The 13,140-nt window shown below is 51.2% G+C and overlaps 1 protein-coding gene across 6 annotated transcripts in view; it reads left to right on the forward strand.

Moving 5' to 3' along the window:
• DIAPH2 (diaphanous related formin 2) overlaps nt 1–13,140 on the forward strand; it is a 1,791,241-nt gene that overhangs the window by 63,182 nt on the left and 1,714,919 nt on the right. For 5 of the 6 annotated variants that reach the window (XR_012725273.1, XR_012725274.1, XM_075323052.1 and 2 more), the window contains exons 2-3: nt 7,738–7,770; nt 11,536–11,712. Coding sequence is in view for 4 of the 6 variants with exons in the window: in XM_075323052.1 (XP_075179167.1) it covers nt 7,738–7,770; nt 11,536–11,712 (210 nt within the window). In the remaining 2 variants the exon portion in view is untranslated. The remainder of the gene's footprint in view (nt 1–7,737; nt 7,771–11,535; nt 11,713–13,140) is intronic. The other variant, XM_075323051.1, reaches the window with a different exon arrangement.

Genomic DNA, 13,140 nt, shown 5'->3' on the forward strand with positions numbered 1-13,140 from the left:
TTACGGTTAATATTTGGTGTCTTCTTCTCAGTGTCAAGCTGCTGCAGTTTGTGGGAGATGTGCTTCTGTCTTTTCTCCTCGAGGGTCCGCTTGTATTGCCTCTGTAGGGTGTCATGGGCCGCTCTTAGGTCCTTGTTGTCCGGGTGTCTGTGTTTTTGTATGAGGCTACCCTTAGGGAGTTGCGCAGTGCCTTACAGTGTTTGTCAAACCATTTTTGGCATTGTTTATTTGTAGGTCTCTTGAAGTTGGTCCTTCTGAGGTTCCCCCATGGTATATAGGATATTATTACAGTAGTTCACTGCCAGGTTCACCACTTGCTGGTTTGATGTATAGAGTCTTGTGTTAAAGTTTACAAGTAACTCTCTTTAATCTCAGTTCTGTTGGTTAAGTTGCTGTATTCAGTGGCTAACTGCTTAGGCCACTTGAAGGATGGTGACAAGTTGTGCAGACAGCTAAAGTGGGGCTTTTGTGTGGGTGGCTTGTCTGTGGATCTCAGGTACAGCAGTGTCTGGTTGTGATCTGACAAGTGGGTTTCGGGGGTAACTATTAACCTCTATTTCTCTCGGTCTCTCTGTCTCTGTGTTCCTCTGGCCTTCTGTGTGTTCCTCTGGCCCTCTGTGTATTCCTCTGGCCCTCTGTGTGGTCCTCTGTGTGTTCCTTTGACCCTCTGTGTGTTCCTTTGACCCTCTGTGTGTTCCTCTGGCCCTCTGTGTGGTCCTCTGGCCCTCTGTGTGGTCCTCTGTGTGGTCCTCTGGCCCTCTGTGTGGTCCTCTGTGTGGTCCTCTGGCCCTCTGTGTGGTCCTCTGTGTGGTCCTCTGTGTGGTCCTCTGGTCCTCTTTGTTCCTCTGACCCTCTGTGTGTTCCTCTGGCCCTCTGTGTGTTCCTCTGGCCCTCTGTGTGTTCCTCTGGCTCTCTGTGTGGTCCTCTGGCCCTCTGTGTGGTCCTCTTTGTTCCTCTGACCCTCTGTGTGTTCCTCTGGCCCTCTGTGTGTGTTCCTCTGTGTGTTCCTCTGGCCCTCTGTGTGGTCCTCTGGCCCTCTGTGTGGTAATCTGTGTGGTCCTCTGGCCCTCTGTGTGGTCCTCTGGCCCTCTGTGTGGTCCTCTGGCCCTCTGTGTGGTCCTCTGGCCCTCTGTGTGGTCCTCTGTGTGTTCCTTTGACCCTCTGTGTGTTCCTTTGACCCTCTGTGTGTTCCTCTGGCCCTCTGTGTGTTCCTCTGGCCCTCTGTGTGTTCCTTTGACCCTCTGTGTGTTCCTTTGACCCTCTGTGTGTTCCTCTGGCCCTCTGTGTGGTCCTCTGTGTGTTCCTTTGACCCTCTGTGTGTTCCTTTTGACCCTCTGTGTGTTCCTCTGGTCCTCTGTGTGTTCCTCTGGCCCTCTGTGTGGTCCTCTGGCCCTCTGTGTGGTCCTCTTTGTTCCTCTGACCCTCTGTGTGTTCCTCTGGCCCTCTGTGTGTTCCTCTGACCCTCTGTGTGTTCCTCTGGCCCTCTGTGTGTTCCTCTGGCCCTCTGTGTGTTCCTCTGGCCCTCTGTGTGGTCCTCTGGCCCTCTGTGTGGTCCTCTTTGTTCCTCTGACCCTCTGTGTGTTCCTCTGGCCTTCTGTGTGTTCCTCTGGCCCTCTGTGTGTTCCTCTGTGTGTTCCTCTGGCCCTCTGTGTGTTCCTCTGTGTGTTCCTCTGGCCCTCTGTGTGGTCCTCTGTGTGTTCCTTTGACCCTCTGTGTGTTCCTCTGGCTTTCTGTGTGTTCCTCTGGCCCTCTGTGTGGTCCTCTGTGTGGTCCTCTTTGTTCCTCTGACCCTCTGTGTGTTCCTCTGGCCTTCTGTGTGTTCCTCTGGCCCTCTGTGTGTGTTCCTCTGTGTGTTCCTCTGGCCCTCTGTGTGGTCCTCTTTGTTCCTCTGACCCTCTGTGTGTTCCTCTGGCCCTCTGTGTGTTCCTCTGGCCCTCTGTGTGGTCCTCTGGCCCTCTGTGTGGTCCTCTGGCCTTCTGTGTGTTCCTCTGGCCCTCTGTGTGTTCCTCTGTGTGTTCCTCTGGCACTCTGTGTGGTCCTCTGGCCCTCTGTGTGGTTTTCTGTGTGTTCCTTTGACCCTCTGTGTGTTCCTCTGGCCCTCTGTGTGTTCCTCTGGCCCTCTGTGTGGTCCTCTGGCCCTCTGTGTGGTCCTCTTTGTTCCTCTGACCCTCTGTGTGTTCCTCTGGCCTTCTGTGTGTTCCTCTGGCCCTCTGTGTGTTCCTCTGGCCCTCTGTGTGTTCCTCTGGCCCTCTGTGTGTTCCTCTGGCCCTCTGTGTGGTCCTCTGGCCCTCTGTGTGGTCCTCTGTGTGTTCCTCTGTGTGGTCCTCTTTGTTCCTCTGACCCTCTGTGTGTTCCTCTGGCCCTCTGTGTGTTCCTCTGGCCCTCTGTGTGTTCCTCTGGCCCTCTGTGTGGTCCTATGTGTGTTCCTTTTACCCTCTGTGTGGCCCTCTGTGTGGTCCTCTGGCCCTCTGTGTGGTCCTCTTTGTTCATCTGACCCTCTGTGTGTTCCTCTGGCCTTCTGTGTGTTCCTCTGGCCCTCTGTGTGTTCCTCTGGCCCTCTGTGTGGTACTCTGTGTGGTCCTCTGGCCCTCTGTGTGGTCCTCTGTGTGTTCCTTTGACCCTCTGTGTGTTCCTTTGACCCTCTGTGTGTTCCTTTGACCCTCTGTGTGTTCCTTTGACCCTCTGTGTGTTCCTCTGGCCCTCTGTGTGTTCCTCTGGCCCTCTGTGTGGTCCTCTGGCCCTCTGTGTGGTCCTCTTTGTTCCTCCGACCCTCTGTGTGTTCCTCTGGCCTTCTGTGTGTTCCTCTGGCCCTCTGTGTGTGTTCCTCTGTGTGTTCCTCTGGCCCTCTGTGTGGTCCTCTGGCCTTCTGTGTGGTACTCTGTGTGGTCCTCTGGCCCTCTGTGTGGTACTCTGTGTGGTCCTCTGGCCCTCTGTGTGGTCCTCTGGCCCTCTGTGTGGTCCTCTGTGTGTTCCTTTGACCCTCTCTGTGTTCCTTTGACCCTCTGTGTGTTCCTCTGGCCCTCTGTGTGTTCCTCTGGCCCTCTGTGTGTTCCTCTGTGTGCTCCTTTGACCCTGTGTGTTCCTTTGACCCTCTGTGTGTTCCTCTGGCCCTCTGTGTGGTCCTCTGTGTGTTCCTCTGGCCCTCTGTGTGGTCCTCTGTGTGTTCCTCTGGCCCTCTGTGTGTTCCTCTGGCCCTCTGTGTGTTCCTCTGGCCCTCTGTGTGTTCCTCTGGCCCTCTGTGTGGTCCTCTGGCCCTCTGTGTGGTCCTCTGGCCCTCTGTGTGGTCCTCTGGCCCTCTGTGTGGTCCTCTGTGTGTTCCTTTGACCCTCTGTGTGGTACTCTGTGTGTTCCTCTGGCCCTCTGTGTGTTCCTCTGGCCCTCTGTGTGTTCCTCTGGCCCTCTGTGTGTTCCTCTGGCCCTCTGTGTGGTCCTCTGGCCCTCTGTGTGGTCCTCTGGCCCTCTGTGTGGTCCTCTGTGTGGTCCTCTTTGTTCCTCTGACCCTCTGTGTGTTCCTCTGACCCTCTGTGTGTTCCTCTGACCCTCTGTGTGTTCCTCTGGCCTTCTGTGTGTTCCTCTGGCCCTCTGTGTGGTCCTCTGGCCCTCTGTGTGGTCCTCTGGCCCTCTGTGTGGTCCTCTGTGTGTTCCTCTGGCCCTCTGTGTGTTCCTCTGTGTGGTCCTCTTTGTTCCTCTGACCCTCTGTGTGTTCCTCTGGCCCTCTGTGTGTTCCTCTGGCCCTCTGTGTGGTCCTATGTGTGTTCCTTTGACCCTCTGTGTGTTCCTCTGGCCCTCTGTGTGGCCCTCTGTGTGGCCCTCTGTGTGGCCCTCTGTGTGGTCCTCTGTGTGGTCCTCTTTGTTCCTCTGACCCTCTGTGTGTTCCTCTGGCCTTCTGTGTGTTCCTCTGGCCCTCTGTGTGTTCCTCTGTGTGTTCCTCTGGCCCTCTGTGTGTTCCTTTGACCCTCTGTGTGTTCCTCTGGCCCTCTGTGTGTTCCTCTGGCCCTCTGTGTGGTCCTCTGTGTGGTCCTCTTTGTTCCTCTGACCCTCTGTGTGTTCCTCTGGCCTTCTGTGTGTTCCTCTGGCCCTCTGTGTGTGTTCCTCTGGCCCTCTGTGTGTTCCTCTGGCCCTCTGTGTGTGTTCCTCTGGCCCTCTGTGTGTGTTCCTCTGGCCCTCTGTGTGTGTTCCTCTGGCCCTCTGTGTGTGTTCCTCTGGCCCTCTGTGTGTGTTCCTCTGGCCCTCTGTGTGTGTTCCTCTGGCCCTCTGTGTGTGTTCCTCTGGCCCTCTGTGTGGTCCTCTGGCCCTCTGTGTGGTCCTCTGGCCCTCTGTGTGGTACTCTGTGTGGTCCTCTGGCCCTCTGTGTGGTACTCTGTGTGGTCCTCTGGCCCTCTGTGTGGTCCTCTGTGTGGTCCTCTGGCCCTCTGTGTGTTCCTTTGACCCTCTGTGTGTTCCTTTGACCCTCTGTGTGTTCCTCTGGCCCTCTGTGTGGTCCTCTGTGTGTTCCTCTGGCCCTCTGTGTGGTCCTCTGTGTGGTCCTCTGGCCCTCTGTGTGGTCCTCTTTGTTCCTCTGACCCTCTGTGTGTTCCTCTGGCCCTCTGTGTGTTCCTCTGGCCCTCTGTGTGGTCCTCTGGCCCTCTGTGTGGTCCTCCGTGTGTTCCTTTGACCCTCTGTGTGTTCCTCTGGCCCTCTGTGTGTTCCTCTGTGTGTTCCTCTGGCCCTCTGTGTGGTCCTATGTGTGTTCCTTTGACCCTCTGTGTGTTCCTCTGGCCCTCTGTGTGGTCCTCTTTGTTCCTCTGACCCTCTGTGTGTTCCTCTGGCCTTCTGTGTGTTCCTCTGGCCCTCTGTGTGTTCCTCTGGCCCTCTGTGTGTTCCTCTGGCCCTCTGTGTGTTCCTCTGGCCCTCTGTGTGGTCCTCTGTGTGTTCCTCTGGCCCTCTGTGTGTTCCTCTGTGTTCCTCTGGCCCTCTGTGTGGTACTCTGTGTGGTCCTCTGGCCCTCTGTGTGTTCCTTTGACCCTCTGTGTGTTCCTCTGGCCCTCTGTGTGTTCCTCTGGCCCTCTGTGTGTTCCTCTGGCCCTCTGTGTGTTCCTCTGGCCCTCTGTGTGGTCCTCTGTGTTCCTCTGGCCCTCTGTGTGGTACTCTGTGTGGTCCTCTGGCCCTCTGTGTGGTCCTCTGGCCCTCTGTGTGTTCCTTTGACCCTCTGTGTGTTCCTTTGGCCCTCTGTGTGTTCCTCTGGCCCTCTGTGTGTTCCTCTGGCCCTCTGTGTGTTCCTCTGGCCCTCTGTGTGTTCCTCTGGCCCTCTGTGTGGTCCTCTGGCTCTCTGTGTGTTCCTCTGGCTCTCTGTGTGTTCCCCTGGCCCTCTGTGTGGTCCTCTGTGTGTTCCTCTGGCCCTCTGTGTGTTCCTCTGGCCCTCTGTGAGGTCCTCTTTGTGTTCCTTTGACCCTCTGTGTGTTCCTTTTGACCCTCTGTGTGTTCCTCTGGCCCTCTGTGTGTTCCTCTGGCCCTCTGTGTGGTCCTCTGGCCCTCTGTGTGGTCCTCTTTGTTCCTCTGACCCTCTGTGTGTTCCTCTGACCCTCTGTGTGTTCCTCTGTGTGTTCCTCTGGCCCTCTGTGTGGTCCTCTGGCCCTCTGTGTGGTACTCTGTGTGTTCCTCTGGCTCTCTGTGTGTTCCTCTGGCTCTCTGTGTGGTACTCTGTGTGGTACTCTGTGTGGTCCTCTGTGTGGTCCTCTGGCCCTCTGTGTGGCCCTCTGTGTGTTCCTCTGGCCCTCTGTGTGTTCCTCTGGCCCTCTGTGTGTTCCTCTGGCCCTCTGTGTGTTCCTCTGGCCCTCTGTGTGTTCCTCTGGCCCTCTGTGTGGTCCTCTGTCCCTCTGTGTGGTCCTCTGTCCCTCTGTGTGGTCCTCTGGCCCTCTGTGTGGTCCTCTGGCCCTCTGTGTGGTCCTCTGTGTGGTCCTCTGTGTGTTCCTCTGGCCCTCTGTGTGGCCCTCTGTGTGTTCCTCTGGCCCTCTGTGTGTTCCTCTGGCCCTCTGTGTGTTCCTCTGGCCCTCTGTGTGTTTCTCTGGCCCTCCTGTGGTCCTCCTCATCATTATGAGAGGTATTTTTGAGGCAGTTTGATCTTTCCCTTTTGCCCCGCTTCCCTTACATAATCTGCAGCAGCATCCCCCTCCTCTCCCTGCTTGCCACCTTAACTGTTTCTTTTTCTTCTGGTTGGAGTGATTTTTTGGCATCGTTAGTGTGGAGATTGCGGATGCAGTGATGATTTTCTGTAACGATGGTGGCCTCTGTTGTTCTTCGTGGTGATAATGTTTCTTTGAATAGAAGTGAAAGTTACAAATCTGGTAATAAATAGGGAATGTTAGGAGTTGATGAATGCCGCAGTTTTCTTCGTATCAGTTTGATCTGGATCTATCCGCAGTGATGAGCGACATAATGGCAGCACAATGAAGCAATGTGAGATTTTAGCATTTTTTTATTTGGCTGTATACAAGGTTTAATCTTGCACTTTAATGATAATTGCCGCCAGTTTGTTTCACATCGTTCTGTATGATTAAAATATAATTTAATGTTCTGTGAAATTGCAAAATTGAATTTATTGTGACATAATTAAGGACGAGTCAATTACCATCGATTGTGGAATGCGTCGACTTTCACTTCTTATCAAATGATGTTGTATTTTTTAAGTAATGCGACTATTTTACAAGCTGAACGTGATTTAGGAGCTTCTCTGTGAAATTAATTGTAAGTGCTATGGAATGATGTCCCAGGAGCAGACTCCATTTGTGTCTGTGGGATGAAGGCCACCTGCGGGGTGATTCTCCTCCCCGATCGGCTTCATCGCTGGAATATTGCTTTATTATTCTCATGAATCCTCCTTTATTGGGGTCTGTGGAAGATTTTACAAGTTGGGTGAAAATAGTATAAAATAGGCAGGAAATAGAGGAATTCGTAACGTGTCTGTCTGAACGCTCGACACCTGATGATGGGTTACCATGAAATCAATGACTGGAATATGAAATGCATTAATGTAACACAGTTCTGTAAATCTTGTGATCACAGAATCCAGCGATCCCTCAGAATATCTGCGGGCCACAGACCCAAGGGTCCCAATCTTACTCCATATACCGGCGGTCACATCGTAGGACCCCATGGTCATGACCATACACTGAGCTCCTGCTGCTGTAGTGATACATTGTATCTAACTCCAAAGGACCATGTAATGTTTTCCTCCTCCTGTGGTGGCGCTGCAGCCTGATGCTGGATTTATCGTCCAATCCCATCTGATTATGCAGAACACATGCTCATCCCATTTCATTTGGGGCTGGCCTCTGAAAACGATTTTTGTAACAAGCAGCAGATACTTTTCAGCAGACGCCTGTGACCGCAATGACCATGTGAGATTAACACTTCCTGCAGAGACCAGACTAAGAAAAAACTTGCGTAAAGTATTTTGCTGCTAATATCAATAATATTGGATGAAATGTTAAGTATTTGGCCACAAAGATGTGACCCTGGGAAGCCAAGTGGTGGCCGGGTACGGCGGTATACAGCTGCAGGCGGCGATGTGCCCAGAAGAGCAATATATAATATATACTGATGGCCGGGGTAAGACTCAGTCTGGGGGGGATAATGGAGGTCCAAGCCCTCATATTAATCACTTGTCCTGGAAGCTCTGTCCCCTTCATGTTGCTATTGATTCATTTCTGTTTTTTCCAATATTGATTATTTTCTTTCCTTTTTTGTTGGCTTTTATAGAACATTCAAATAAAAACGTTGGCAGACGATATGGTAAGAGGCGGTGGCGGACATTGCATGTTCCAGTACTAACGATGCCGACGCATGCGCATGAGCTGCTTGTAGGGTGATGATTCGCATAATCAGCGCTGTCATTTGTCTTCTAACCCTTCACGCTTTTTGGGATGTTGATTATAATAATCTGTCCAGAACAAAATCCTAATCTGATAGAATGGCATAAAACGCATGCTCCGATTTCCGCCCTTCATCCAGTTTTCTTCCCTTCATCCAGTTTTCTTCCCTTCATCCAGTTTTCTTCCCATGTAACGTTCTACATGTTGTGTATCTTGTATTTGTATCATGACTGACATACCTTCTGCTCATCCCCATTTCTGATGGCTTCTGTGCTTGTTCTGTTATATTGGTGGTAATGAGAAGATGGAAGATCACGTTAGCACTGAGCAGATCACCCGATTGTCCAGGAGCCAAAGAATGGGTCGTACAGAGCTGACGCCTGGCACCTCCCCCAACATTACACCGCGCCACCCCAATACAGACGAATAGTGAAAAGGAAAGGCCTGTAACGTCCTGGGAGGCCATGGATGAAGCCTCCTGCGCTCACACAACTTCTGCTTTCATCTTATAGTGAAAAATGATACAACAAATACAGAGAAATCAAACAAAATGTCACAAAGTAAAATGTGAGTCCAGAGGTCCGAGAGCGGCCACATCCGTACGGGACTAAAGGCCCGAGTCACGGGTGGTCCCAGGGAACCCACCAAACAGCGATGGTGGCCGAGTGATCCGGGGCCCAGGGAACCCACCAAACAGCGATGGTGGCTGAGTGATCCGGGGCCCAGGGAACCCACCAAACAGCGATGGTGGCTGAGTGATCCGGGGCCCAGGGAACCCACCAAACAGCGATGGTGGCTGAGTGATCCGGGGCCCAGGGAACCCACCAAACAGCGATGGTGGCTGCGTAATCCGGGGCCCAGGGAACCCACCGAACAGTGATGGTGGCTGAGAGATCCGGGGCCCAGGGAACAGCGATAGTGGCTGAGTGATCCGGGGCCCAGGGAACCCACCAAACAGCGATGGTAGCTGACTGATCCGGGGCCCAGGGAACTCACCAAACAGCGATTGTGGCTGAGTGATCCGGGGCCCAGGGAACCCACCGAACAGTGATGGTGGCTGAGTGATCCGGGGCCCAGGGAACCCACCAAACAGCGATGGTGGCTGAGTGATCCGGGGCCCAGGGAACCCACCAAACAGCGATGGTGGCTGAGTGATCCGGGGCCCAGGGAACAGCGATTAGTGGCCGAGAGATCCGGGGCCCAGGGAACCCACCAAACAGCGATGGTGGCTGCGTAATCCGGGGCCCAGGGAACCCACCGAACAGCGATGGTGGCTGAGTGATCCGGGGCCCAGGGAACAGCGATAGTGGCTGAGTGATCCGGGGCCCAGGGAACCCACCAAACAGCGATGGTAGCTGAGTGATCCGGGGCCCAGGGAACTCCCCAAACAGCGATGGTGGCCGAGTGATCCGGGGCCCAGGTAACCCACCAAACAGCGATGGTGGCTGAGTGATCCGGGGCCCAGGGAACCCACCGAACAGTGATGGTGGCTGAGTGATCCGGGGCCCAGGGCACCCACCAAACAGCGATGGTGGCTGCGTGATCCGGGGCCCAGGGAACAGCGATTAGTGGCTGAGTGATCTGGAGCTCAGGGAACCCACCGAACAGCGATGGTGGCTGCGTGATCCGGGGCCCAGGGAACAGCGATTAGTGGCTGAGAGATCCGGGGCCCAGGGAACCCACCGAACAGCGATGGTGGCTGCGTGATCCGGGGCCCAGGGAACCCACCAAACAGTGATGGTGGCTGAGAGATCCGGGGCCAGACAGACCAGGGGAAAGATTCCCTCTAAATCAACGTCCCCTGCTTCTCCCCGGGATTACGGGACACACATTTTAATCTACAGTAGCAGCCGATCCCCGGGATTATGGGACACACATTGTAATCTACAGTAGCAGCCGATCCCCGGGATTATGGGACACACATTGTAATCTACAGTAGCAGCAAATCCCTGGGATTATGGGATACACATTGCAATCTACAGTAGCAGCCGATCCCTGGGATTATGAGACACTCATTGTAATCTACAGTAGTAGCCAAGCCCCGGGATTATGGGACATACATTGCAATCTACAGTAGCAGCCGATCCCCGGGATTATGGGACGCACATTGTAATCTACAGTAGCAGCCGATCCCCGGGATTATGGGCCGCACATTGTAATCTACAGTAGCAGCCAAGCCCCGGGATTATGGGACGCACGTTGTAATCTACAGTAGCAGCCAAGCCCCGGGATTATGGGACACACATTGCAATCTACAGTAGCAGCCGATCCCCGGGATTATGGGACGCACATTGTAATCTACAGTAGCAGCCGATCCCCGGGATTATGGGACGCACATTGTAATCTACAGTAGCAGCCGATCCCCGGGATTATGGGACGCACATTGTAATCTACAGTAGCAGCCAAGCCCCGGGATTATGGGACACACATTGCAATCTACAGTAGCAGCCGATCCCCGGGATTATGGGACGCACATTGTAATCTACAGTAGCAGCCGATCCCCGGGATTATGGGACGCACATTGTAATCTACAGTAGCAGCCCAGCCTTAATAAAGGCTCCAGTTCTCACAACTGGATGTTGTTGGGTTTATTTACATTGAAAAATGAAAAAAGTTTTCATTTAGTGAGAAGGACGGCGCGGAGCAAATTCTGCAGCAGAGATTTATCCAGAACATTAAAAGCCAGAAATGACTGACAACACAAGAGGAAGAAGCAGTCAACAAGTGGAAGTCAAGAGAGCAAGGACGCCCGTCCCCCCATCACTGCGCACAACACGAGGGGATCGCGGGCGTTCTGCTGACACCTTAATTGTCTCATCATTAGCATGTCAGGATGTGCAGCTCCTCCACACACTAATGAGCCCATTCTTTTCCCATTACTTCTAATGGGACATTGTGGAGGTTTATAGCAGCATTCAATTTCAGGAATATTTACAATGAGCTGAAGACAAGAAACTCTGAGCACAATGGCGTATTTCATATTATCACCACCTCTGTGTCATTATCTGACTTGTTTACCAATATGTTTCCTATGAACGTAGCCATTTAACATATAATAAACCTGTAATACTGCCCCTATGTACAAGAATATAAGTACTATAATACTGCCCCTATGTACAAGAATACAAGTACTATAATACTGCCCCTATGTACAAGAATATAAGTACTATAATACTGCCCCTATGTACAAGAATATATCTACTATAATACTGCCCCTATGTACAAGAATATAACTACTATAATACTGCCCCTATATACAAGAATATAACTGCTATAATACTGCTCCTATGTACAGGAATATAACTACTATAATACTGCTCCTATGTACAAGAATATAACTACTATAATACTGCCCCCTATATACAAGAATATAACTACTATAATACTGCCCCTATGTACAAGAATATAACTACTATAATACTGCCCCCTATGTACAAGAATATAACTACTATAATACTGCCCCTATGTACAAGAATATAACCACTGTAATACTGCCCCCTATGTACAAGAATATACCTACTATAATACTGCCCCCTATGTACAAGAATATACCTACTATAATACTGCCCCTGTGTATTACACACATGAGTAGCCACAGTCACTATACAGCGGTGATGAATATATTGTTGTGTCGTAAATTTCCAGCCTACATTTATTTCTCTTATTCTGCTCATTTTGCTTTTAGCGGGACCGACTTACAAGTTTCAGGAAATCTGGGGTGAAAAAAGAGAAGCCGCTCATCCAGCACCCCACAGACCCGCAGGCCACCATAGCAGAGTTTCCAGCCCCACAACAGCTTTTTGATGAGCGCTCACTGAATCTGTCGGAGAAGGAAATCATGGATCTGTTTGAGAAGATGATGGTCAGTTCCTTGCATGAAATTGCCTTAATCAACTTTATAAAGGCAAAGTGCAGATTTGGACAATATTGTTTTTGAATTGATTTACAATGCCATAAAGCAAACTGGGTCTGTGGTGTACATTACAGACCAAAAGTTTGGACACACCTTCTCATTCAAAGAGTTTTCTTTATTTTCATGACTGACAATTGTAGATTCACATTGAAGGCATCAAAACTATGAATTATCACATGTGGAATGAAATACTTAGCAAAAAAGTGTGAAACAACTGAAAATATGTCTTCTATTCTAGATTCTTTAGAGTAGCCCCCTTTTTGCTTTGATTACTGCTTTGCACACTCTTGGCATTCTCTTGATGAGCTTCAAGAGGTAGTCACCGGAAATGGTCTTCACTTCACAGGTGCGCCCTGTCAGGTTTAATAAGTGGGATTTCTTGCCTTATAAATGGGGTTTGGACCATCAGTTGTGTTGTGCAGACGTCTGGTGGATACACAGCTGATAGTCCTACTGAATACACTGTTGGCTGCTTTTTTTCTTGCCATAATATAAATTCTAAGTAAAGAAAAGCGAGTGGCCATCATTACTTTAAGAAATGAAGGTCAGTCAGTCCGAAAAAAATGGGAAAACTTTGAAAGTGTCCCCAAGTGCAATGCCAAAAACCATCAAATGTTACTAAGAAACTGGATCACATGAGGACCACGTCAGGAAAGGAAGACCAAGAGCCACCTCTGCTGCGGAGGATAAGTTTATCAGAGTCACCAGCCTCAGAAATCGCAGGTTAACAGTAGCTCAGATTAGAGACCAGGTCAATGCCACACAGAGTTCTAGCAGCAGACACATCTCTAGAACAACTGTTAAGAGGAGACTTTTGCAGCAGCCTTCATGGTAAAATAGCTGCTAGGAAACCACTGCTAAGGACAGGCAACAAGTAGAGAAGACTTGTTTGGGCTAAAGAATACAAGGAATGGACATTAGACCAGTGGAAATCTATGCTTTGGTCTGATGAGCCCAAATTTGAGATCTTTGGATCCAACCACCGTGTCTTTGGGCGACGCAGAAAAGGTGAACGGATGGACTCTACATGGCTGGTTCCCACCGTGAAGCATGGTGGAGGAGGTGTGATGGTATGAGGGTGCTTTGCTGGTGTCACTGTTGGGGATTTATTCAAAATTGAAGGCATACTGAACCAGCATGGCTACCATAGCATCTTGCAGTGGCGTGGTATTCCATCCGGTTTGCGTTTAGTTGGACCATCATTTATTTTTCAACAGGACAATGACCCCAAACACACCTCCAGGCTGTGTAAGGGATATTTGACTAAGAAAGAGAGTGGTGGGTTGTTACGCCAGATGACCTGGCCTCCACAGTCACCAGACCTGAACCCAATTGAGATGGCTGGACCGCAGAGTGAAGGTAAAAGGGCCAACAAGT

The sequence above is a fragment of the Anomaloglossus baeobatrachus genome, chromosome 9 (genome assembly GCF_048569485.1).
Source record: "Anomaloglossus baeobatrachus isolate aAnoBae1 chromosome 9, aAnoBae1.hap1, whole genome shotgun sequence".
NCBI lineage: Eukaryota > Metazoa > Chordata > Amphibia > Anura > Aromobatidae > Anomaloglossus > Anomaloglossus baeobatrachus.